Source organism: Dendrobates tinctorius, unplaced genomic scaffold, assembly GCF_039654945.1.
Source record: "Dendrobates tinctorius isolate UK_male_01 unplaced genomic scaffold, ASM3965494v1 ptg000326l, whole genome shotgun sequence".
Taxonomy (NCBI): Eukaryota; Metazoa; Chordata; class Amphibia; order Anura; family Dendrobatidae; genus Dendrobates; species Dendrobates tinctorius.
Window position 1 is genome coordinate 11,552,616 of NW_027361993.1, and position 25,578 is coordinate 11,578,193.

General features: G+C 44.3%; 2 protein-coding genes across 5 annotated transcripts in view; both read left to right on the forward strand.

The window, feature by feature from the left end:
- PLEKHG5 (pleckstrin homology and RhoGEF domain containing G5) overlaps window positions 1-8,172 on the forward strand; it is a 368,148-nt gene extending 359,976 nt beyond the window's left edge. For all 4 annotated transcript variants that reach the window (XM_073561749.1, XM_073561750.1, XM_073561751.1 and 1 more), the window contains 3 exons: window positions 623-771; window positions 1,079-2,077; window positions 4,475-8,172. In XM_073561749.1, the coding sequence (XP_073417850.1) occupies window positions 623-771; window positions 1,079-2,077; window positions 4,475-4,484 (1,158 nt within the window). In that variant the 3' untranslated portion in view covers window positions 4,485-8,172. The remainder of the gene's footprint in view (window positions 1-622; window positions 772-1,078; window positions 2,078-4,474) is intronic.
- A 4,728-nt stretch (window positions 8,173-12,900) lies between these two features.
- TNFRSF25 (TNF receptor superfamily member 25) overlaps window positions 12,901-25,578 on the forward strand; it is a 147,626-nt gene continuing 134,948 nt past the window's right edge. The window contains exons 1-4 of the mRNA XM_073561689.1: window positions 12,901-12,963; window positions 13,123-13,209; window positions 17,564-17,674; window positions 19,707-19,892. Of these exons, the coding sequence (XP_073417790.1) occupies window positions 12,901-12,963; window positions 13,123-13,209; window positions 17,564-17,674; window positions 19,707-19,892 (447 nt within the window). The remainder of the gene's footprint in view (window positions 12,964-13,122; window positions 13,210-17,563; window positions 17,675-19,706; window positions 19,893-25,578) is intronic.

The window sequence follows — 25,578 nt, forward strand, 5'->3', positions numbered from 1 at the left end:
AAATGGACCAATAAGAAAAATTTCCTATTGTTGCCGGGTGCTAGCTGGCAGATCTCGGCAGGTGCACTGCGCATGCGCCCGCCATGTTCTTCCCTGAAGAAAATGCCGAAGGCCGGGTAACAGAGCCGGAGTGACCAGGGGACACCAGAGGTACCAGGGAGGCTTGGGGGACCACATTTCTCTCTCCTCTGATGTACTAGATCATATCAGAGGAGAGAGAAATAAATGGGAAATCTGACTTTTTTTTTCTTTCTTTGCGGTGATCGCAACACTGAGGATGGTAAAAACTGATCTGAATCATGTTCTCCGGGGTCTCAGCTACCTCCAGTAGCCGAGACCGCAGAGATTTTCCAACGCTGGGGGGATCTATAACCTTATTTCTCAGTGCCGTTAAAAAGCGTCGCGGAGGAATAAATAACATGCTTTTCCACACTGAGTGAAGGTCCCAGGGTTTTTTAAAGTAAAATGTAGTTGATTTGCATTAGATTATGTTGCTACAACCAGTGATGCAATACCTTATCCAGCCTGTAGAGTTGCTGTTGCCCTCTGTTCTCAGTCATGTTTCTCTGTCCTTCATCTCCATCATGCAAGTAACCTGTAAATCATTAACAATTTCCAATAGAACCTGTTACAGAGGCTGCGTCAAGAGCATGTGCAGAACCAGCAACAAGTATCTCATCACCTAGAAGAGGAAGAAGATATGGAAAGTGGAACATCCGCAGCCAGCTCTCCAACGATACTACGACGAAGCAGTGCTGACATGTTACATAGGTAAGTAACCAAATGTTTATCTTAAAAGGGGATAGTCTGCTTTGGACAGAATATACTGATCATAGGGTTTCTAGCATCTATAATATAGAACAACTCAGCAGGAAGTGTTCGATATCCCTACAGCGCTCCTACAGTAACAATAAAGTATTACCTAATTTGTTTTGAAATATTTTATCTCTATATATTATAGAATGTTTTTGAATCACTGATGCTGGTAATTTAAAGTTCCAAATGTTGTGTCCCATGACGATGATCATTGCTATTAGTATCGTATTTTTTTTGTTAAATTTAGTTGTTTTTTTTGCAGCCAATCAGACGGCTCGACAGAGACAATTTCCGTTGTGGTGATTGACGCCTGTGAGGATCTATCATCTCCTGAGACAGAGCAAGGACTTTTTAGTTCTCAGTCTGATGAAATGTCAATCAGTACCACCGCGTCTTCCATCACCCCTACGAGGGACATGTTCGAAAGCATGGAGACTTCGGATGCAAACCCAGCGGCAGATTCTAACTATCTAAAACTGGAGCCAAACGCATGTAGATCGTCATCTATTGACAGCGCTTACGGAACCCTCTCTCCGACATCACTGGAGGAGTTTGTAGAACGCCAGCAACAAGAAATGACAGAAGAAGAAAGAGAGTCCGTCAGTTCTCAGCGCTCAACATCTCCAAAACTCAAGAGGAGGACCCCAGTCCAGCTCTTACCATGCAAAACCAAGGTCCTGAAATCCAAATCAGAAGCCAATCTCCTTCATCTTATTTCTACTGAACCAACAGACCACAATGATGAGGATGCTCAGCTGACCCAAAGTAAAAGCTTGTGTGAACTCTTCATGTCACGGAATCCTGACACATTTATGGACAGCAACAAAAATGGCCGGGCTCGATACATTTCTCACAAAAGGACTAGCCTAGTGGAACATTCCTTGAGAAAGGATGAAGAACACCCAGCAAAACCCAGGTCTCAATCTGTCTCCACAAGACAGCACATTGTCAACCAAAGTAGTTGCAGCAGCAGTTCATCTGACCTGTCAGATTCAGAAGAGATACGATTTCCCAAAGCTGCTGAAGATCCACTTTCGGAGCAACTTGACTCTCTCCCGGATTTTGAGTTAGACTCCCCATCACAGGAGTATGCAGACTATGCGGAGGACAATGAGACAGAAGTGGAAAATGATGGTGCACCTGGCTGTGCCAGGCGGACAATGTCAGACCCACAGCAGTCGTCACAGCATAGGAAACTTACTTTGGCTCAACTGTACAGAATTAGAACAACTTTACTCCTTAATTCCACTCTTACAGCCTCGTAAGTCAGTCTAATTTTATTAGTTATGCATTTGGTAGTAGGCCAATCCAATTTGCAATAACGGCAGCTATATGGAGAAAATTCTTTAGAGGGGTTGTCAAATTTTGGAGAACCTCTTTTCACTGGGCCCAGGAAAATGAAAAAAAAAACAATGCTATTCAACAACTGTACCAGCAGCACTCCTCCTTAATTAGCACTGCATCTCCTGTTGCTTTTCTGGGATCAATGTTCAACAGGGAAGTAGTGACCGCTGCGGCCAATCAGCTGTTTCTTCTGCTCTGTCAAAATGTTAATGCAGCAGCAGAACAGCAAACACATAATGCCCTGCTGAGTGTTGATACCAAGAGACAGAGCACGGATGAATGCTGCTGATTCAGGAGAGTACGGAGGAGCAGTACTGGTCCAGGAGGTGATTGATATATTTATGTACATATATATTTTTTTAACACCTAGGCCAATTAATACGTTGCCAGTAGTGGAAAACTCCTTTACGACCCTCACACTTTAGGTTAAGCTCAGGCGAATCTGTTGAATTTGGTGGGCTCACAAGTCATCTACTGTAGAGTGGGGAAAATTAGTATTTGATACTAAGACCTCTCCATTCTTTGTAGGTGGGAAAACTTGCAAAATCGGCAGTGTATTAAATGCTGTATTTTTCTGATTATAAGACTCACTTTTTTTCCCCAAAATTTGGGGGGAAAATGGGGATGCATCTTATAATGCGGATATACCTTACCAGCCGTGGTGGAGCAGGGTTCCAGGGTCACTGCTGGAGGAGGAAAGAGTGGCGCATTGCTGCAGGCTGGGGTGGGGGGTGTTCCCAATGTGCGCCGCTGCAGGTGAGAATGGCTGCGGTGCTCTGTGGTGCAGGGGGGCTCTGCCGGCATTTTATGAAAGCCAAGAGCACCCCCGCATATCCATTACTGCGATGGGGTGGCCCCTGGGAATATGACCGCCGGGGGGGCGGCGCATGCTCAGATTGAGATCTCGGGAACGAGATCTTGTCCCGAGATCTCGGGAGACGAGATCTAAATCTGAGCATGTGCCGCCCCTGGCGGCCATTTTCCCGGAACCCCCCGCACATACATTACTGCAATGCGGTGGCCTCCGGGAAATTGGCCGCCGGAGGGCGGCGCATGCTCAGATTGAGAACTTGGCAATGAGATCTCATCCCGAGATCTCGGAAGACGAAATCTCAGCACCTGAGATCTTGTTGCCGAGATCTCAATCTGAACATGCACCGGCGGAGCCCCCCCGCACCACAGAGCACCGCAGCCATTCTCACCCGCAGCAGCGCACATCGGAACACCCCCTCATCCCAGCCTGCAGCAACGCACCGCTCTAGCCTCCTCCAGCAGCGACCCTGGGATCCCGCTTCACCGCAGCCACCACCCCTGGTAAGCAATAAGACGCAAGGATTATAAGAGGCACCACCATTTTTTTTTTTTTTTTAAAGTTTTTTTTCTATTTTTCGCCTCAAAATTTGGGGTGCATCTTATAATAAGATGTGTCTTATAATCCGCAAAATACGGTACTTATCGTCCACCCCTGTATACGTGACCTTGACAGATGATCAAGCAGTGTAAATTTATACACCAGAGCCTTTTGCTCTCAGGATAGGTAAATAAAACCTTTCACTTACCAAAGAAAGTTTCTTTGTTTCTGCTCCTCTGAGACATGACTCCCTCTTCCCCGAATATACTGTAAATGTGGTCTTTTTTTAGCCAAGTGAACTTTTTCCTATAGGAATCTTCTTGGGGACAACAACCAGTTAGCCAAAAAGACTAGATTTATATACAGGGTGTAAGGGGACATATCTTATGACTGGAGAGGAGCAGGAACAAAAGAAAGAGCAAATGCAGGAGAATAGCGACATTTACATCAGGTAAAAAAAATACACATTAATTAAGTGACAGTGGTTTGCTGAACTCTCCCAATTGAAAACACATGAATGCACAGCCAGAAACCTACTGCTGTTATTTGTTACAGTGTATCATTCCAGATAAGAGTTGTCATCCTGGAGTCTAATATAAGAAAAAATAATGTGATCTGCTGCTGTTTCTCTAGAATATTACCTATATCGATATATTATAACAAACTGCAGCTCATGAAAGTGGTAGAAGTAACTTATTGCAGGTGTGCAGCCACCAAAGTATGATTAATTCAGTGCTTTGCGTTAGATGCCTGGTTTGACAGCCTTATTTTTATCTGCAGGGTCTTGGGTCCGTCCTTTCCGTCCACATTCTTTAGTAGGTGGTATGGATTGAGGTCTTTGTGTCCTAGAAATGCTTTATTGGTAATGCGGATGGCGGCTGAGTCTGGGCGCTTCCTTCAGTGATAGGTAATAATAAATGTGTATGCTTTATACTAATCTCCATTCATATCTTGTCTTTTCAGGGAGGTGTAATACATTGAAAAGGAAATGGGTTGACAGCAGAAGTACAAATGTGTGATCTATTGTGAGCGGCTTGCCTTCTCTATACCACACATTTATGGATGTCGATGTGGCAGAGTCTGGGTGTCCACGTCTAGGTCTTTTTGTGCCACTATTGGTCTGGATAGTAGGGAGAATCTGGATTCCTGGACAGACGTTTGCAGAAAATCCCCTCCCCACCTTCTTCGAGACTCTGAAACGCGTCTTGTTTGCACTTTGAGCAATAAAGAACTACTAATATAAACTTCAAGTCTGTGGCAGAAAGCAGCAGGCGATCATTGGACGTGTGCCTCACTGATGGATCCCACGTGTTATATGACCACGGGTGTCTTCCTCGTCTTCATGGGACTTCATTATGCATACACCGGACTCTTGCGTTAACATTTTACGTACTCACCCTTGCCGCTAGGAAGCATCAGATCTATTTGTCCATTAGCACAGCTTGAATTAATGTTTACTAAGCTGCATGTCCGTCAAAGTGATCGAAGGGATGATGTGAACCTACTATAAATTTTAAGGATATTACAAGCATCCTTGACTTGTATGGGAAAATCAATATAAAGCAAAGTGGCGGCATTGGCTATATCTGCCAATCGTTTCTTCTCCTCGTCTGGGAACTTTGGGTCTTGTGACTATTTAAAGGGTTGACCTAGTCTTGAGAATTCCATTGTCAGACCATTTCTTACTTTTAGAGCTTATTTGTTCGGATTCTGTTCCAAATATGATCGGAATCGAATATCGTTTTTGCAATATTTATCAAACACAGCCGAACGTCATTAGAGTCAATGGGAGACGAAATTACCGAATATGTTTGGAACCGATCATAAGACAAACAATCGGCACAAATAGTGTTTGAATATGACTCGAATATGTCAAAATCAGATTCAAGGACAAAATTCAAACAAATTCGCTCATCCCTATTTTATATTTTCTCACTAAATGTAGTGGGTTCCCCTAATTCTACCCTCATTTGGTAAAGTAATTGTGCAGTGGGCACTGGGTGGCATTGATTACAATGAGCATATGGTTATGCTTTAGGTGTCCATACACATTAGATTTGGGTCAATTGAGTTGTCCCATGTTTCGGTTGATGTCAGATGTTGGGGGAAAGAAGAATTGGGTGTGTCTTTTTTTGTATCGGGCATGTTGGATATTTGGCAACAGCATATTCCTCTTTCTTCAACATGCATGCTCAGCCAAGGGGGTGGGGAAAATGAGTTGTACAGTATCCCCTAACTGTATTTTTTGCAGAATTGTCCCACAAAACAGATCACACATGGGCTTAGATTATGCAAGCTTCATAAGAGGGCACTGCCAGGACGTTTAGTGGGTGCTCTGGTGCTGGGAATGTAAGATTAATATGGCTGTAGGTTGAACAACTGTTTTGCTAAGGGGTTTGTTTAGTTTCTAAAGTTTGCCTAAAGGGTGTGTGTTCGGTCTGATCGTCTGGTCTGGTGTGACATTGGGTGATACAGTTGTCGTCTCAACCAGACCATGCCAGGCGAGAGTATTGGGCACTGGTCCAATTAAATAGTTGCTCGACTACTTTTATATTGATGATCTATTCTAAGGGCCGGTGCAGACGACCGTAGTTCTGGCCCGAGTGCGATCCATCAAAACACCGGATTGCAATTGAACCAATGTTATTCAGTGAGGCCGGGCACATGTCTGATTTTTCTCATCAGACCAAGCGGTCCGAGGAAAAAATAAATAAGAAAATGCACAATTTACCCACGATAATCGGATGGTGCTTGCCCATTCATGTCTATGGGTCCGTGGAAACATTGGACGGCACTCGGGTGAAATTTAAGTGCGGTCCTATTTCGGAATGGAGAAGATGGAGAACGTTTTTTATCTCTCCACCTCCGAAAAAAATCGGATCACACTCTGATCAGAGTGTGAATCGCATAATTGGACTGATTTTCCCAGATGGAGAACATATGGTCGTCTGCACCTGCCTTTAGGGTAAGTCATCAATATCAGATCAGTAGGGGTCCAACACCCTGCTCACCCACCAATCAGCTGTTCTCAGTGTCAGCGGTGGTTGTTGGTTGTTAGCAGTACCTGTACAGTACTGCTCCATTAAGTATGTAGCAGCCACTGTCGAGAACTATAGATCCACTCCTGTTTATTTGAATAGTGGCCAATCTGCAGTACCCAGCAGCAGACACTACACAGTTGACAAAGCTGTTCTGTTCAGCTCCTCAACTGCTAACATTTGTCCGCCAATGGCACTGAATACAACTGATTGGTAGGGGTGCCGGAGGTCAGACCTGTGCAGATCTAATAATGCTGACCTAAAATTAGTGGAGCAACCCTTTAGATTTGACCCATGCACAACAGTCTCCTGCAGTGGTTCAGGTCAGCCAGAAGAGAAGACAATCCAACAATCCACAATCCAACCGCACTGGACATCCTTTTAAGTCACAACCCTGTAAATTTATGGTATATCATTCTTTATGATCCAAAAGTGTAAAAAACCAAAGGAGAGATGACATTAGCAGTCACACCAGGTGACATCACAAGTCCTCTATTTCACAGTCGATCACCATGGTGTAATAGCATGTGTATTATACAGAGACCTCCGCCTGTATATACACTGAGAAACGGGTTCCCTTGAAAGCTTCCGTATGTGACAAAAGTTGGACGCCCGAGTCCTATTCATAAGTAGAAACGACCATCTTACGACTTTCAGATTGCTTGTGTCGCTGACATACAGCCACTAGAACCAGGAACGACTTCATCCTGTCACTCAGTTCAAAGGATGCATGGCTAGTGTTTAAGTAAGTGAACCCCTCCGCCCCATAAGGAGGGGAAAATGTATTTTTCGATAGATTTTGGACGGCGTTGGAAAAGATGTACAGTGACAGTATTATCCTTCCCAGACATGGTGCTTGCCAATGTTAAGTTATTTCTCCTTGAAAATATTTGTTCCTTTAATTTTTTTTCATTATTTAACTCTTAAAGGGCACTTTATTTGTAAGATAATTTTTAGTTTCAGTATCCATTAATTTTTAGAAACCAGTAACCAGTACATATTCTATTATTATATTAGTCTAGCACGATTACATAATAACATGCGCTCATGTCATAAATTACTTATACTGGCACACGTTCCTAAATAATCTAATTTCCTAACGTGCACCAGTAGCCTTTAAGCTGTATAGGCGGCCATTATATTTGCTCAATGACAATAGTGGAAAAACAAGAGTGCTACTTAAAATGTTGGTTTCCCTGAGCTATTCTTTTGTTAGAAACAGCGCCACCCTTGTCTACAGGTTGTCCCCAGTATTGCAGCTTATTACTTGAATAGAGCTCAGTACCAGAAACAACCAGTAGACAAGACTGTCCTTTTTCTCCGACAAGCCGTTTAAGATATTTTCTAAAGTTTGGAGCAAATTTTGAAGATGGCCGCCCTGTTGGTGATACAGTTTATAATAACTAGGTTCCATATATTAGTGCATTGTAATGTTACCCCCATCCATATGTTTTTACACCATGTACCCCGGCAGATTAATTTTTATTTATTAAATATATATTACTTCTTTAAAGTGGTATAATTTTTTTGTAAAAAAAAAATATATATACTGTAAGTGAACTGAGTTTTTCCTAATAATTTGGAAATAAAATTGTAAATGTAATAAAATGTTTGTAAATGTTATGACAGACTTGTAGCTTCATTTAAAAAAAAAAATAATGTATACATAAAGGTAAAATATAGGATGGATGGCACTGTTATGGGGACACTAGAAGATGTGACTGCTGTGGGGATACCCAGAATGCTACTATTATACAGTTGTGGCAAAAAGTATTGACACCCCTGCAATTCTGTCAGATAATACTCAGTTTCTTCCTGAAAATGATTGCAAACACAAATTCTTTGGTATTATTATCTTCATTTTAATTTGTCTTAAATGAAAAAAAACACAAAATAAAATGAAGCAAAAAGAAAAACATTGATCATTTCACACAAAACTCCAAAAGTGGGCCTGACAAAAGTATTAGCACCCTCAGCCTAATACTTGGTTGCACAACCTTTAGCCAAAATAACTGCGACCAACCGCTTCCGGTAACCATCAATGAGTTTCTTACAATGCTCTGCTGGAATTTTAGACCATTCTTCTTTGGCAAACTGCTCCAGGTCCCTGATATTTGAAGGGTGCCTTCTGCAAACTGCCATTTTTAGATCTCTCCACAGGTGTTCTATGGGATTCAGGTCTGGACTCATTGCTGGCCACCTTAGAAGTCTCCAGTGCTTTCTCTCAAACCATTTTCTAGTGCTTTTTGAAGTGTGTTTTGGGTCATTGTCCTGCTGGAAGACCCATGACCTCTGAGGGAGACCCAGCTTTCTCACACTGGGCCCTACATTATGCTGCATAATTTGTTGGTAGTCTTCAGACTTCATAATACCATGCACACGGTCAAGCAGTCCAGTGCCAGAGGCAGCAAAGCAACCCCAAAACATCAGGGAACCTCCGCCATGTTTGACTGTAGGGACCGTGTTCTTTTCTTTGAATGCCTCTTTTTTTCTCCTGTAAACTCTATGTCGATGCCTTTGCCCAAAAAGCTCTACTTTTGTCTCATCTGACCAGAGAACATTCTTCCAAAACGTTTTATGCTTTTTCAAGTAAGTTTTGGCAAACTCCAGCCTGGCTTTTTTATGTCTCGGGGTAAGAAATGGGGTCTTCCTGGATCTCCTACCATACAGTCCCTTTTCATTCAGACGCCGACGGATAGTATGGGTTGACACTGTTGTACCCTCGGACTGCAGGGCAGCTTGAACTTGTTTGGATGTTAGTCGAGGTTCTTTATCCAACATCCGCACAATCTTGCGTTGAAATCTCTTGTCAATTTTTCTTTTCTGTCCACATCTAGGGAGGTTAGCCACAGTGCCATGGGCTTTAAACTTCTTGATGACACTGCGCACGGTAGACACAGGAACAGTCAGGTCTTTGGAGATGGACTTGTAGCCTTGAGATTGCTCATGCTTCCTCACAATTTGGTTTCTCAAGTCCTCAGACAGTTCTTTGGTCTTCTTTCTTTTCTCCATGCTTAATGTGGTACACACAAGGACAAAGGACAGAGGTTGAGTCAACTTTAGTCCATGTCAACTGGCTGCAAATGTGATTTAGTTATTGCCAACACCTGTTAGGTGCCACAGGTAAGTTACAGGTGCTGTTAATTACACAAATTAGAGAAGTATCACATGATTTTTCGAACATTGCCAATACTTTTGTCCACCCTCTTTTTTATGTTTGGTGTGGAATTATATCCAATTTGGCTTTAGGATAATTCTTTTTGTGTTTTTTCATTTAAGACAAATTAAATGAAGATAATAATACCAAAGAATTTGTGTTTGCAATCATTTTCAGGAAGAAACTGAGTATTATCTGACAGAATTGCAGGGGTGTCAATACTTTTGGTCACAACTTTAGGTGCTGTGGGTGTCATTGTTATGGGGCAGTCAGGAACAATGTTGATAAAATTGGGGTACTTGGGATGTTACTTTTATAGGGGACATTGTGGCTGGGCACTGATTATGTTCTATGGGAGGCACAGTGGCTATCATGGTTACTCAGGCATTCAGGATATTATTGGGCTACTCCTGGTGTTAATGTTTTGAAGACACTGTGAGGCTCAGGATGACACTGCTCTGGGGCAAATGTGGCTGTCACAGTTACTCCTACACTCAAGATGTTATTGATATGCTCCAAGTGTTCTTGTTATGGGGGCACTGTGACTGTCACAGTTACTCAGGCACTGAAGATGTTATTGGGATACTACAGATGTCATTGTTAAGGAAGTGCTGTGGGTCTTATGGTTAAGGGAGTTCTCTGTCCCTGTCAAAGTGATTTTGGCACTCATGATGTTATTGATGTTTGGATATACGTCAGTTGTTATTGTTATGAAGTCACTATGACTGTCATTGTTTTGTGGTGAGTCAGAATGTTACTGATATTGGGTTACATCGGATGTTAGTTTTACAGAGCTACTGATGGAGTGGTGGAGATGATATTCTTCTCTCTAATACCCCATGTGGTTCAATGTATTTTATTGTAATGTATGTTATCTAAAAGTTAAAACCCCCTGGGGCTGAAGTTTAACCTATACAGGGTTAACTATTATGGCTGAGGGAACTGAGTTAGTGCCAAGTTCAGGAAGTGTCAAGTCCAATTAGAGACATTGTGGTGAAGCGGCGGCAGCAGTGGTCATAAGGCCCCGGGGTTACACATAACGATGTCCCAGCGATCCCTCTAACGATCCAACATGGATGGGATCGCTGGGACATCGTTAGGCTGATCGCTGGTGAGCTGTCACATAGGCAGCCCCTCCAGCGATCAGGACCAGCGAGCAAGCTGGTTTCTAATGTAAACATTGGGTATCCAGGAGCCGCGGCTCTTGGATACCCGCTGTTTACCTTGGAAACCGGCGTACATGCTGATTCCCAAGGTAAACATCGGGTATCTAAGAGCCACACGGCTCCTGGATACCCGATGTTTACATTAGAAACCAGTGTTCAGCGTCGCTGATCGCTGGTCTCTCGCTGTCACACACAGTGATGTGTGCTGGCCAGCGGGAGACCAGCGATCAAAAAAATGGCCCAGGCCGATCGAGCACGATCAGCGATACCCGGCACAGGGGCCGGTCGCTGATCCCCGTCACACACAGCGAGCTGGCGAGATCGCTGTGGCGTCACAAAATCAGCGATCTCATTAGCGAGATCGCTGTGTGTGACTGGGACTTTAGGCAGTAGGCTGCTAGGGACAACTGTGGTGCCCCTGAGGATTCAGTTGCCACAGAGGTACTGCACCTCCTCCTGAGGTGTGGTACCCCACAATCCAGGTAGGTTGGAGGCTCCTGACCACGCTCCAACACCTGCACCCATCATCACAAAGTAGTGTAGCAAAGCCACATTGCGGCTCCCTGCTTGGAGTGTAGCAGAGCACCTTTGGTGGCTCCCTGCTTGGAACACTAAATGTGCTGGGAGGTGGATGGAGTTAGAATACATAAAAGAGTGGGAAGGTTTAGGATTTCAGTTCAGAGTTGGGAGTCAGTGAGTGAGGAGAGAGGATCCCTGCGAGAGGGATGGCGGAAGGAGGTGCTGCAGCAGCAGATCACAGTGACCTGGGTCTGCTGGCACGGGAAAGGAAAGGAGAAAGACATTGAACAGAAACCTGATCTTCCATAAGAAGGAAAGACTAGTACGGAACGTAGGAGTAAAAGGGAACAGAGGACGTGGGTTAGAGGAAGAACCCTACCTAGAAGTTCTAAGCGCAAGGCCGGGGCCCGGTCCCCGAGGTTGTATGGACACTAATGGTCCTGCAGCAGACACCGGAGGAGTAGTGGGCTGTAAATGCACTACTCCCATCTAAGACTTGAGGGCACAACAGCAACATTGATAGTGAGCCGGGACTTAGGAGCAAGGAGTCCCCGAAGCAGGCTACAGCTGTCTGCCGTACAAGGATAGTTCTTGGGAACATCTGTTAGGAGGAACTCCAGTGTAACTCACTACTAGGAGTACTTCACTTAAAGGCGCTATAGGGGAGACGTTCAGAAAGGCACATGTTGGCGGAGTGTTGGAAGGGAGCATTCCATCTGGCCTGAGGCCCGAGGTTGTATGGATACTACTGGTCCTGCAGCAGACACCGGAGGAATAGAAGTAGTGACCATTTTATTCCCACACAAGACTTGGGGCACAACAGCAACTGGATAGTGAGCCGGGACTTAGTAGCAATGAGTCCCCGAAGCAGGCTACAGCTGTCTGCCGTACAAGTAGAGTTTATAGGAACATCGGACAGGAGGAACTCCAGTGTAACTCAGTACTAGGAGTACTTCATCTAAAGGCGCTATAGAGGAGACGTTCAGAAAGGCACATGTTGGCGGAGTGTTGGAAGGGAGCATTCCATCTGGCCTGGAGGTTGACTGGGTCCCTGACCTGGAGGACACAGCACGGAGGCAGGCACCTGTGTGTACTACAGACTGTGAGTAAAGCTTTGGAACTACAAGCCCTGGTGTCCTCCACTCATTCCGGCGCCAACACCCTCAGCACTGCTACATTTCTGCACCATCCACGTCTCCCAACTATCATCTCCATCTACACTGCCCTGGGACTACAGCTTCACCTGTGGGGAGCTTTTACATCTTTGCTGCACCATACCATCAGTCCCAGCGGATCTGCATGCAGCGTCGGCTTAACACCTCAATTGCCAAACACCACAGGTGGTGTCACAAACTATTCATTCCATTAGCTACATTCCACCATTCAATCTTCCTATTACTTGGGCGCCCAGGGCCACGGATCGGAGGGCGACCCACAACAAGATCCTGTTACTCGGGGCAGTGAATTGCCATAGAACCTGTGCAAATCTGTCGGCCTGGGAACTTCGAGATGGACGTTGGGGCCCTTGTACACCCTAAATCTCCTGAGCTGCAGGGAAAGATGGACTCAAAGGTGGGAGGTGATGGAATCTGGGTGCTTGTGGTGGGCAAGAATTCCTAGTGCTGAAGTTATGTCCAGTACTTGTGGGAAAGACTAACTTTTTGGGCCCTATCCTGCATGCTTCATTGTAATGACCGTAAGCTAGTATGTAAAAGTTTGACTGTTTTAAAGAATTCAGTGTTCCCTGGATTGTTTGCTGCAAAGGTGCTAAAAGATGAAAGCCTGGAGACAGAGGAGACCTGCAGCCCACAAGCACCGGTAAGTGTGATGCACCCCACACACAGTAGCACACTGGGACTGGGATATGATTTTCCGGTAGGGTGCCAGAGCGTGCAGACGTAGCAGCTCGCTCATGACTACCTTGCTCAGGCACCTTACATTTCTGTGGCTATAACAGTTACTTGTGTACTCACGATGTAATTGGTATTGGGATACTTGAGGTGTTATTATGGAGGACCTGTGGAGCACTGGTATTTTTGGGATGGATGATAGAAAAGAAACAGAATATAATAAAAATGAGCTGCATAGATTTTTGTGCTCAGCACGTGTTTAAGATTTTCTTTTACTATTCCCCTCCTCTGGTAGGAGCCCTGTGCAGCTGCCTAGTTTGCCTCCTGTTCCCTCAGTTTCTTTCAATACCTTCTGACACTCTGGGACATACAGATCCTGCTAAAATCACTCCGCGATTTCATAACGAGACGTTACTTACAGGTGCTTCTCACAAAATTAAAATATCAAAGTTAATTTATTTCAGTTCTTCAATACAAAAAGTGAAACTCATATATTATATAGAGTCATTACAGAGTGATCTATTCCAAGTGTGTATTTCTGTTAATGTTGATGATTATAGCTTACAGCCAATGAAAACCCAAAAGTCATTATCTCAGTAAATTAGAATACTTTATAACACCAGCTTGAAAAATGATTTTAAAATCCAAAATGTTGGCCTACTGAAATGTCTGTTCAGTAAATGCACTCAATACTTGGTCGGGCTCCTTTGGCATCAATTACTGCATCAATGCGGCGTGGCATGGAGGCGATCAGCCTGTGGCACTGCTGAGGTGTTATGGAAGCCTAGGTTGCCTTGATAGCAGCCTTCAGCTTCTCTGCATTGGGACTGGTGTCTCTAATCTTCCTCTTGGCAATACCGCATAGATTCTCTATTGGGTTAAGGTCAGGCGATTTTGTTGTCAATCAAGCACAGTGATACTGTTGTTTGTAAACCAGGTATTGGTACTTTTGGCAGTGTGGACAGGTGCCAAGTCCTGCTGGAGAAGGAAATTTCCAACTCCAAAAAGCTTGTCGGTAGAGGGAAGCATGAAGTGCTCTAAAATGTCCTGGTAGACAGCTGCTCTGACTTTGGTCTTGATAAAACACAGTGGACCTACACCAGCAGATGACATGGCTCCCCAAACCATCACTGATTGTGGAAACTTCACACTAGACCTCAAGCAGCTTGGATTGTGTGCCTCTCCACTCTTCCTCCAGGCTCTGGGACCTTGATTACCAAAAGAAATGCTAAATTTATTTTAATCTGAGAACAACACCTTGGGCCACTGAGCAACAGTCCAGTTCTTTTTCTCCTTGGCCCAGGTAAGATGCTTCTGGTGTTGTCTATTGGTCATGAGTGGCTTCACACAAGGAATGTGACACTTAATTAGCAAAAATGTTGAAGTCCAGGTGTGGAGCATATTTAACAACATGTAGTCAAAGAAAAATCAATAGCCCCTTACTAAATAATGGAGCCATTCCTGGGTTCAAATGAAATAGGATGTGTCCGAAAAAGAAACGTATGAACCCAAAATCATAAAAATATAACAATATTTATTAAATAACAAAAAACGTACATTACATAGAAGTTAAGGTACTATTTGTATAGGACTGGTGATTTGTCTGAAATTGAATTTTGTAGTCTTAAGGGCCTGTCACACTAAGCGATATCGCTAGCAATATCGCTATAACGTCACTGGTTTTGTGACGTTATAGCGATATTGCTAGCGATATCGCTATGTCTGATGCTTACCTCCAACCGGCTCCCCCGCTGATTATCGCTGATCGCGCGAGTTCGTCCTGGGCCGTTTCTTGTCGTCAGCTTCCTGCTGGGCTTCCTGCTGTGGAGACGAGCGACGCGTGGACGCGGGCGGGAGGACGTCAGGATCGCCTCGTCTGACAGGTAAGTATCGACCCCCGACCGCTGCTATGTCGCTGATGAGATCTGCCTGTGTGGCAGATCACTAGTGACCACTTAGCGATGCACCAGCGATCCTGACCGCGTCATATCGCTGGTCGGGATCGCTGGTGCATCGCTAAGTGTGACAGTACCTTTAAGGACATCTTCTCATGGCTATCTAGCAATGAAAAGCAATTACTGGGGCTTTTGGATACGTGCAACCTCTTAAAATTAGGGATGTGGGTGGTGGTGTCTCTTTTTGGGTTTCCCACTTTTTAACTTCTATGTAATGTATGTCTTTTGTTATTTAATAAAGATTGTTATATTTTTATGATTTTGGGTTCATACGTTTCTTTTTCGGACACAAGGAATTCAACTCTTGTAGCCCATGTCCTGGATACGTCTGTGTGTGGTGGCTATTGAAGAAATTACTCCAATAGCAGTCCCCTTCTTGTGAGTCTCCTCCAAATTTTTGAATGGCCTTTTCTTAACAATTCTTTTAAGGCTGCGGTTATCCCAGTTGCTTGTGCACCTTTCTCTACCACACTTTTTCCTTCCACTCCTTTCCATTAATATGCTTGGATACAGCACGCTGTGGACAGCCAGCTTCTTTAGCAATGACCTTTTGTGGATTACCCTCCTTGTGGAGTGTGTCAATGACTGCCTTCTGTTCATCTGTCAAGTCAATAGTCTTCCCCATGATTGTGGAGCCTACTGAAACAGACTAAGGGACCTTTATAAATGCTTAGGAAGCCTTTGCAGGTGATTTTCTGTCAATTATTTGAGCTTACTGAGATAATGACTTTTGGGTTTTCATTGGCTGTAAGCCATAATCATCAACATTAACACAAATAAACACGTGAAATAGATCACTCTGTTTGTAATGACTATCTAATATATAAATTTTACTTTTTGTATTGAAGAACTGAAATAAATTAACTTTTTGATGATATTCTAAGTTTGTGAGAAGCACCTGTATGTTTGATGATGATGATGGTAATCACTTGCCGTCTTGTCACCACACATGCCTCTACAGGTCACCATGATGACCTAGCTTAAGTTTGGGCTCAGACAAGAATATGAAAAAGTGTCCAATCTTCATCCAGAAAAAAATGATGATCTTCATCCAATCTCAATCCATGTGTCATTCATATATCCATTGTTACACATTAACATTTACAAAACTGTACAAGAACAAATACAGTTTCCTATGTCAGGAATTGCAACATATCGATACAAGTCAGCAGCAATAGGGATTATCCATATGGGATCCAATTATTGTGGGGGCGCACCCTTAGAGTGAATAGATGAGTGTTATCCGAATTACGGAAGAGAATAGTGCATTCTACACATTTTACATCTGAGCAGCCCAATTTCATAACATTAGTCAGTATGTGGACTGTGTGATATCTGCTCTTAACATGGACAAAACATCTATGTAAAATACGCTCATCCAATGGAGACATAAGGCCTTATTCAGACGTCTGGGGGGTTGTTTATGTGGGTTCTAAAGAAGGGATTTTCATCAGTGTTTTTGATTAGTATTCAATGCGTCTATTTTTATCTTCAATGTTTTATCAGTGATTTTCATATATATGCTTTAAGAAAAATAAAAAGAATTGCAAATCTTCTTTTAAAGGGGTTGTCCCTTTAACAATGATGACTTATCCGACCACTGTCTGGTCGGTGGGGATGCGAAGCCACACCACCTCAGTGACTCAGTAGGGGCGTGACACCCGGTACCCCGTCAATCGGCTGTTCCTGATGACGGCGGTCAGATCTGCTCAGTTACGGAGCTGCGCAGCTCTGATGACTGTATAGTGGCCGTGGCCTAGTACTGCACATCTGCCACCTATTCAAATCATTAGGGAGTGTATGTGCAGTACCCGGCTATGGCCACTATTCCGTAGACGGAGCTGTGCTGTGCAGTTCCATAACTGAGCAGTTCCGGGAACAGCTGATTGTTGGGGCGGTGCCGGGTGTCACCCCCCCCACAGATTACACATTGATGATAATTTTCACGGACCCATAGATTTTGACCTATGATTCAGATAAAAAATGGATGTCTATCTCTTTTTTTCTTGTTTTGCACCCCAATCACTCCGCAAAAGAACACAGACGTGTGAACAGCCCCATAAAATATAACCGGTAAGTGTTCTATCCGAGTAAAGCGCAGAACATGCACATGAAAAATGGACGTCTGAATGAGCCCTTACTCTATTGAGCTATCATTATGATGGACATCTGCTGAGGGTTTAACATTGGAAAATACAATAACGTTAGAGTGCTTTCACGCTCTTGATTTCTCTTTTCGCACTGTTGGGGATATCCCAGGCTGAGAGGGGCTGGAGGTCGGACTGAACATAGTAGGGTTCTCCCAAAACACAGTCACCCTCTTGTCTCTTGTCAATGGATATTAATTGGCTCTATGATATAATTCAGGTGTTTGCATCTTTCTACATCACGTCTTCAGTCAGCAATGCTGCTGTGGTCGTATGCCGTACACCTAGAGCTGACATCACTCCTTCCTCCCCCATCATTGACTATCTTCACGTAAATTCTTTAACTTTTTTTTTTTCACAAAGACTGTCACCAAAAGAAGCAAGTTTTCAGAAATCCTACATTCATGTGGTTTCATTTCTAAAGCAAAGTCTTAACGCAATTTCCCCTTTGTGTGGGCTACCTAATGACAAGAAGAAGGGGAGGTGGGGCCTGGGGACGAGCAAAATACAGAAGAGGGGAAAACCTTACATTGCCTGAAGTGTTAGCTGTCACTGTAGTCATTTCTGCCGGGGATGTTGGAGTTGATGCATCGCATTATATGCACCCGGACTCTCGAGCGTTGAGACCTTCTTGATGCACTTGGTAATTTATTTAAAAAAAAACGAAAAATGAAGGGTTTTTGGTGCGTTTTGCTACTGGGATGGGTAAGTCACAACTTTTATTCGCTCTTTAGACATCTCACCACTGACAGCATTAAGGCTATGTTCATACTTTGCTTTTTTGCGGCTTTTTTTTGCTTTTTTCAAAACCTGCGCCTTTGGCAGTAAAGAAGCTGCTTCGAAAAAGCAGGATTGGCTTCGTTTTTGCTGATTTTTTTGGTGCACTTTTGCTGTTTGTTGTTGTTTGCAATTGGCTTTCATTAAAATTACTGCACCCCCTTTCCTTCTATAGCATATTTATTGTACCGTGTATTACATGAAGCAGAATGAGTTAACTGAGAATCCGTCAGTCAGCTCATTATGACACTCTGATGGGCAGTTTGTAACTCTTATCTATCTTCTCTGTGCTTATTTATGACCATATGACCAAAAAAGTTTAAATGAAACCCAACTGCAACATTTTTTAGTTTTTTTTTTGTTGCCACAAATACACGCATTCAATTAATGAAATAAAAACATGACCCAAGTGGTGGCCAACCCCTTTAGGTATTTAACTTTTTTTTTCCTTTATAGTCTGGAGCAACCATCTGTACCTGTGAAAGTTTCTATGATATTGGTTTGACTTTTATTATGTCATGTGTTGCAGAATTTGTTCTTGTGAAAAACTGCATAGGAATGTAATGCAAAAGCTGTCAGGGCATGCTGAGAGTTGTAGTTATTCAACAGCTGAAGATCTACAGATTAAGAAACCACTGATCTTCAGAGATGACTCAGATTACTCCAGCTACATTTCATTACCAAATAGATCAGAATACATATAATAATTATTTCCTTCCTATTGCATATACATCTTAAAGTGGACCTATCACTTGCCATAAAGATGTAATTTTTTTTAATCTCATGTAAATGTCGCTGGTCTCCTGAATCCGGCGTTGTTTTCCTTTTGTTTCTGCGCCTCTCCGTTCCCGAGATATTGCCCCTTCTTCCCCGTACATAAATGTAGTCTTTTTAGTAAAACTGGGTGTGATCCACAAGATGCCGCCCAAAAATAAAAGATGAGGACCACACCCATTTGGCTAACAAGACTAGATATATATATACAGGGAAGAAAGGGCTGCATCTCAGGAACGGAGAGGCGCAGGAGCAAAAGAAAAACAACTTCGGATTCAGGAGAACAGCGACATTTACATGAGATTTAAAAAATTACAGCTTTATTGCTAGTGACAGGTCCACTTTAAGATGTACATGTAATAGGAAAAAACTATATTATGGCAAAGTCTATGTCTGTAGATTGGTAGGAACTCTAGGACACTAGGACTACTGTGCTTGGTGCTGTTACTGCTCACTTAACAACAGAGAAAAGCGTTAATGTTTAGCTTTTGTGCCATTTTTATAAGAGATTTTATACCACAAGTAAATTTTAGATATTTTTTATCATCATCTGAAAATCCAGAATGCTGTATTTCATTGATGCCAGAAGAAAGGATATTTTTGGGGCTTTTACTAAGAGGGTTGTAGAAGATTAGAAAAAAACATATCTGCTTTCCTCTAAGAAACAGCACCACACCGTTCAACAGGTTGGTTGTGGTATTGCATTTCAGGTTAACTTAGTTGAATAGAGCTGCGATATTAGACACAGCCCATGGACCAGTGTGTTTTTCTAATCCTGACCACTTTCTTTAAAGTGAATTTTACCCCTACAGATAAATTATGCCACCATGGGGATATATATGAGAAGATCGAATGACTTCTGCTGTATAAAGACGACAGAGCCAGCCATACGCGCATGGTTGGGTGCTTACCGAGTGTCTTCTGCATGCTCAAATAATATGTCCGAGTCCCCTCCAGCTGCATGTCTCAAGGATGTTCAACAGCCGCAACACATGCAGGTATGTCCTGTTTATTAGGCAATCCCTCCATATGTTGCAGCTGTTGGTAATCCGAGAGACAAGAAGCCACGGGGACACAAACATATTAATCGAGCACGCCAAAGACACTCAGCACCCGAGCATGCTCAGATAACACCTTATCCCAGCATGCTCGCTCATCACTAGTGGACGTCACTGATGTGGGACCTCCACCTCCCCTGTGGATATGTCATAGGCTTCTAAAGGGGGTTTGCTTTAATTAACCCATTACCTTCTATTCTTCTGTTAAAAGCAATAACTAGAAAAAAGTCGTCCGGCCTCTACGATGACATAAGTATTTGGTTTAGTAAAATTACTTGACATTTACGTTAACCCAGTTATGGTTTCTATCGCATAAAACTGTGACCTCAGCATTGGGACATTCTGCAGGTTATGACTGTACATAAACATTTACATTTTTCCCTAAATATTGCAGTTAAAAAGATAAGTTATATTTTGGTGTAGACAGGTCCATCAGTGTCTAATCAGATTGCCGATCTGTTACGTTAAAGGGGTTTTTACATCGATAGCCCATCCTCAGAGTAACTTATCAATATCTGACCTGATCAGTGCCGGTGGGAAGCCTGACACCCCTCTTAATCAGCTGGCTGGAATTGCTCAATTGCAGCCCTGCACAGCACAGCTCAATCAACTGTATTGTGGCATCAACCGGGTACAGCACATCTGCCCCTGGCTACCACTAGGGGGAGCTTAGGTGTGTTTTGTATATAATTTATACATTGAACTCAATAATAAAGGAGTATGGTATGCAATCAGCTCCCCCTAGTGGTAGCCACCAGCAAACAGAATTTTATCATTGAAATGGTTTGTCCCATCTCAGGAAATTATTACTTATCCACAAAATAGATAACTTGCAGATAGCAGGGGTTTCTACTGCTGGCATCCCCACCAATCTCAAGAGCTCTAACATGCCCCGATCTAAAGGAGCGGTAGTTAATATATATGCTATCACTCCATTCTTTGTTCATGGGACCTTAACTAAACTCAACAGTGCAGCTTAATCCCTATGTTTCTGTAATGCAGGTGTCTGGATGCAACACACAGAGGCTCGAGGTGGAAACGGTCAGGCATCGGCTTTTGATGGGCAACGTCTGGTCTCTTGAGCTTTACTGCGTTGAGAAACATGTGATGGTGTCTCCGCAGTGTTGGATGTTGATCTCCATGAGTTCATTCATCCTAATTTTTCACAGTCTTCTACTAGGCATTGCTCCTACTGGCCAGTTTCTTACTCCACACTGATGAGGGGCAATACCCCGAAACAGCTGTCTGTGGATGGATACCATGTTTTGGCATAGGTGGTTTCCTTCATTGGAGACTGCCCTTCCCATGGTTGTTCCCTCCCGGGGAAAGACCTGGCTAGCCATTGCTTGCGTTGAGAAACATGTGATGGTGTCTCCGCGGCTTGTGTTTTGCATATATTTACATATTTCCCATAAGGGTGGGAGCATTGCCCTAGAATCACTGCGTTGAGAAACATGTGATGGTGTCTCCGCAGTGTTGGATGTAGATCTCCATGAGTTCATTCATCCTCATTTTTCACACTTTTTCTTGAGCTTTACTGGTGTGGGGCACGAATACTGGTCTTGACTAGCGCTGGCAAAACTTAGAGTTGTCCTGTGCAGAGTCCGGGCCTTGTCAGGTGATGACTGACACCTTGATGTCGCAGACTTTTCACTGAGGCCTGTTACGCTGACCTCAGAGATATCCCTGGAGCGCATCTGCTCCACTCTCTTGCCTGTGGTTTGGCGCACAGGACTTTTATGTCAGGGAGATCCTTCCTGTTTGTCACCTGATCAGGTCCAGCACACAAAGTTGCCTGCCCTGCAAACTTCCAACACAAATTAGTTGCACTTGATTTCGCCTGGCCAGCAGATGGCAGTCTCTCATAATTAATGGCACATCCTGCAAGGGCTTTTCAGGGATTTCACTGCTTCTCATTACACTTCTGGCATGCCCACCAGGGTCGTGGGGTACTCGGAACCAGGTCAGACAGTTCTTTGGGGAAGTCACGGGTCCATGACCCGACTCTGTGGCCCTGGCTGTGCCGTAAAATGGGGAATATGTATAGGGGATTTAACGTGACACCACCTGTGGTGTTCGGCAACGGTTGGCCGACACTGCTAAAGGAGAACGCTGGGGCTGATGGTGACGCAGCTGGGATGGTTCTGCTCCCCACAGGTGGAGCGGGGCCCCAGGGCTACCAGTGCCTTTTATGTCAGGCTTTGTGTACCTTGTGGTGCAGGACTCAGGGTGCAAGAAATTACTGGAGGACACAAGGGCTGTAGTTTTCCTTTACTTTATGGTTGATAGTACAGACGGGGCACTGGTAACAGATCGTGATGGAGAGCTGGGCAGTCTGGAAGCAATTTTGGATACACCTGGCCAGGAAGGTACGGAGCCCTTCCTTCTGCACTGTCCTACCTTTTTTCCTCGCTGCCTAACAGCTCACCCTCCTGCTGCTAACTGTCTCTTTCTGTTTTAAAAAATAAACCGTTGCCCGCATGGAAGGCAGCTCAAGCCTATCACAGGTGCCACTCCTTTGTGTCGGCTCCAGGCTCTGGTATGCTGCTGTGTCGCCAGGTATTAGATTAGGCCAGGAGACCTGCAGTCCCCTGCCCTTTGGATTTAGCTGCCGGTACTTCAGTACCCGTGCAACCACGGACTACAGTATCCGATTCCTAATGCTCAGCTCTGGGGCGAGTTTAATCACAGCTCCACTCCCCAGGTTCTGCTCGACTTCTCTCCTACTGACACCTGGTAAGGGAACCCTCCTTGCTTCCAGGCATGGCATTACTCCCTGTGAGGGAGGCAATGCCACTGTGGTAACCGGACTCCTGGGGAGCCACATTCCCCCCTAGTGAAATTCAGTACTCCCGGACTGAGGAAATATAAACATATTAATAATTGAACAATCATAACTATTTACAAGATTTCAAAAATAAAAATGACAAAAACCCAAAGCTCAAAAATAGTACTGGTGACGATTAGTCCATGCGTCATTGTCCATTGTTCATTCCTGAGCCAGGTTGGTAACTATATACAAGTATTGTCCTGGTCACGAGTCCAGTGACTCAATCGTCCATTAAATCAAGTAAAATAGGATTGCTCAAGGGTTCTTACAGAGTCTCTGTAGGCCCATATGCTTGACGGGTACGTACTTACATTACATATCTTATTTATACAATCTACTTATATGTGGAACCTTACGGGGATTTGACCTAGGGTACTACGGGTAGACCTTCATAGCACTGGTATTGGTGTAGTGTGCTCTCTATTGGCTGCTCTACGGGTGACTCTATGTAGCACGGGTATACCAGATGTTCTACGACCACTGATGCTCACCGTGGGAATGACGGATCCGCTGGTGGCAGTGGGTGGATTCTCTTGCTCCACTGCTGATGTGGCATCTGCTGCTTGAGCCTGCTGGTCATCAGGCTGGTCTTGAGTCGCATCTCTTTCTGGCACTACTAACTGGGGAAAGGTCAAAACGGGCACGACTATGGCCTGGTCCACCCTTGTCCAGTTTGGAGGGAACTCGCCGTGTACTGTGCTGATCTTTTCCTCCACCTCTTCCACTGGCTGTGGAATGTCTTGGTCTTCAATCCTTTCCTTTAGTTGGTCAGGGCATGGTCTTAGATGATCCCTCGACACTGCCACTGAGGTTTCTCCTCCATCTTTACTGATGAGGCACACCTTGGTGTTATCAAAGTCTGAAGGTAAAACAGTGTATGGCTCAGCCTCCCACTGGTCGTCTAGTTTGTGAACTCGTTTCTTCCTTTTGAGTACCTGTTCTCCAGGTGACAAGGGACTGCAGGGGCGTGCTGATTATAATTTCTTTCCTGCCTCTGTCTTGCCTGGGACAAACTTTGCTCTACACATTCTTACACCTTGTGATATTGTTGTTGTCACTCCGTATCCCAGTCTGCATGTGGTGATGTTGTCTCAGGTGTTAAAACTCCCATGTCCAAGTCAATAGGTAACTGGCCAGGTCTTGCCCTCATCAGGTAGGCAGGTGTACAGTTGGTGGAGTTCACCGGGATGTGGTTATATAAGTCTACCAAATTCGGTAACTTCTCTGGCAACAGGCTACGCTCTTCCAGGGGCAGAGTCTACAACAGGTCTATTACTATCTGGTTCATTTTCTTGCATAACCTGTTGGTCTGGGGATGATATGGCGTGGTTCTTAATTTCTTGCAGTCATACAGGTTACAGAACTCCTGGAACACTTCTGCTGGGCCATGGTCAGTAAGCACTCATTCAGGGTAACTGTGCGGGCAACAATTGTGTTGTTGAATTGCTTTAGCTGCCGTTTTCGCTGTCTGATCCTTCACTGGCACTACTACCATGAACCGGGAGTAGTGATCTACTATGGTGAGGGTGTAGACATAGCCTCTGACTAGCTTGGAGCCAGCTTCACATGGTACAAGGCTACCAGCTCAAGCGGTTGTTTGGTGACTATGGGCTGTAGAGTAGCTCTCTGGCTATCACGATCTTTCTGTCTCAGGTTGCATGGACCAAATTCTCGACACCATATCTCAGTTGCTTTCCTCATGCCAACCCAGTAGAATCGTTCATGTAGCAGGACTTCCAACTTCTTCCACCCGAAGTGTCCTGCTCCATCGTGGTACGCTTCTAAGTCCATTGGCGCATACGGCTTCGGGACTACCACCTACCAGACCAGTTTGTGGGTTCAGGAGTTGACACTTCTCCGACATAGCTTCCCCTCATAGATGAACAGCTTGCCCTTCTCCTTCCACAACTGTTGGGTCTCTTGTGGAGCATCTAGACCAGGGTGCAAATCAGCTTGTGTCAGCAATTCCTTTACTAGGCAGACTGCCGGATCACTATCCGGCGTTTCTGCCCATCCATGGTGGGGCAATGGGTTAATCGGCATAGCGCTTGTCCCTCATGCAGTGGGAGCACTGGGACACACCGAGACGGTGGAAGGCTGGAAACTTGATTTCTTTGAGTTCCTCCGGGTTTTCTCCCGCATCCGGTAAGTTGGGCTTCCTGGACAGCGCATCAGCATTAGTGTTTTTATGCCCCGCCCAGTATTTGATGATAAATTCATAGTTGGACAGCCGAGCCATCCATCGCTGCTCCAACACACCTAGCTTCGCCGTTTCAAGGTGGGTCAGCGGATTATTATCCGTATAAATGGTAAACTTCGCTGAAGTCAGGTAGTGCTTGAAACGCTCCGTTACCGCCCAGACTATGGCGAGAAACTCCAGTTTAAAGGAACTAAAGTTGTCGGGGTTCCTTTCTGTGGGACGAAGCTTCCTGCTGGGGTAGGCAATCACTCTCTCTCTGCCTTGCCGTACCTGGGACAGCACTGCTCCCAATCCCATGTTGCTGGCGTCCATATAGAGTATAAAGGGTTGGCCATAGTCAGGGTAGGCCAGGACTTCGTCTCCATATATATAGATATTATATAGCCACACACACGTACATGTATATATATTACAAAGTCTTCTTTATTATGTATATTGCTGTCCCTTACACAGTGCTCTCTTATGTACAGTACCGTCCCTTACATATTGAATTATATAGAGCCCTGTTTTTATTACATACCGTCCTGTCTTGTTAGCTGTATAATGCAATGATGGCTGATGGAGTATGAGAAAGCTTCCTTTCTAATGGAGGATCT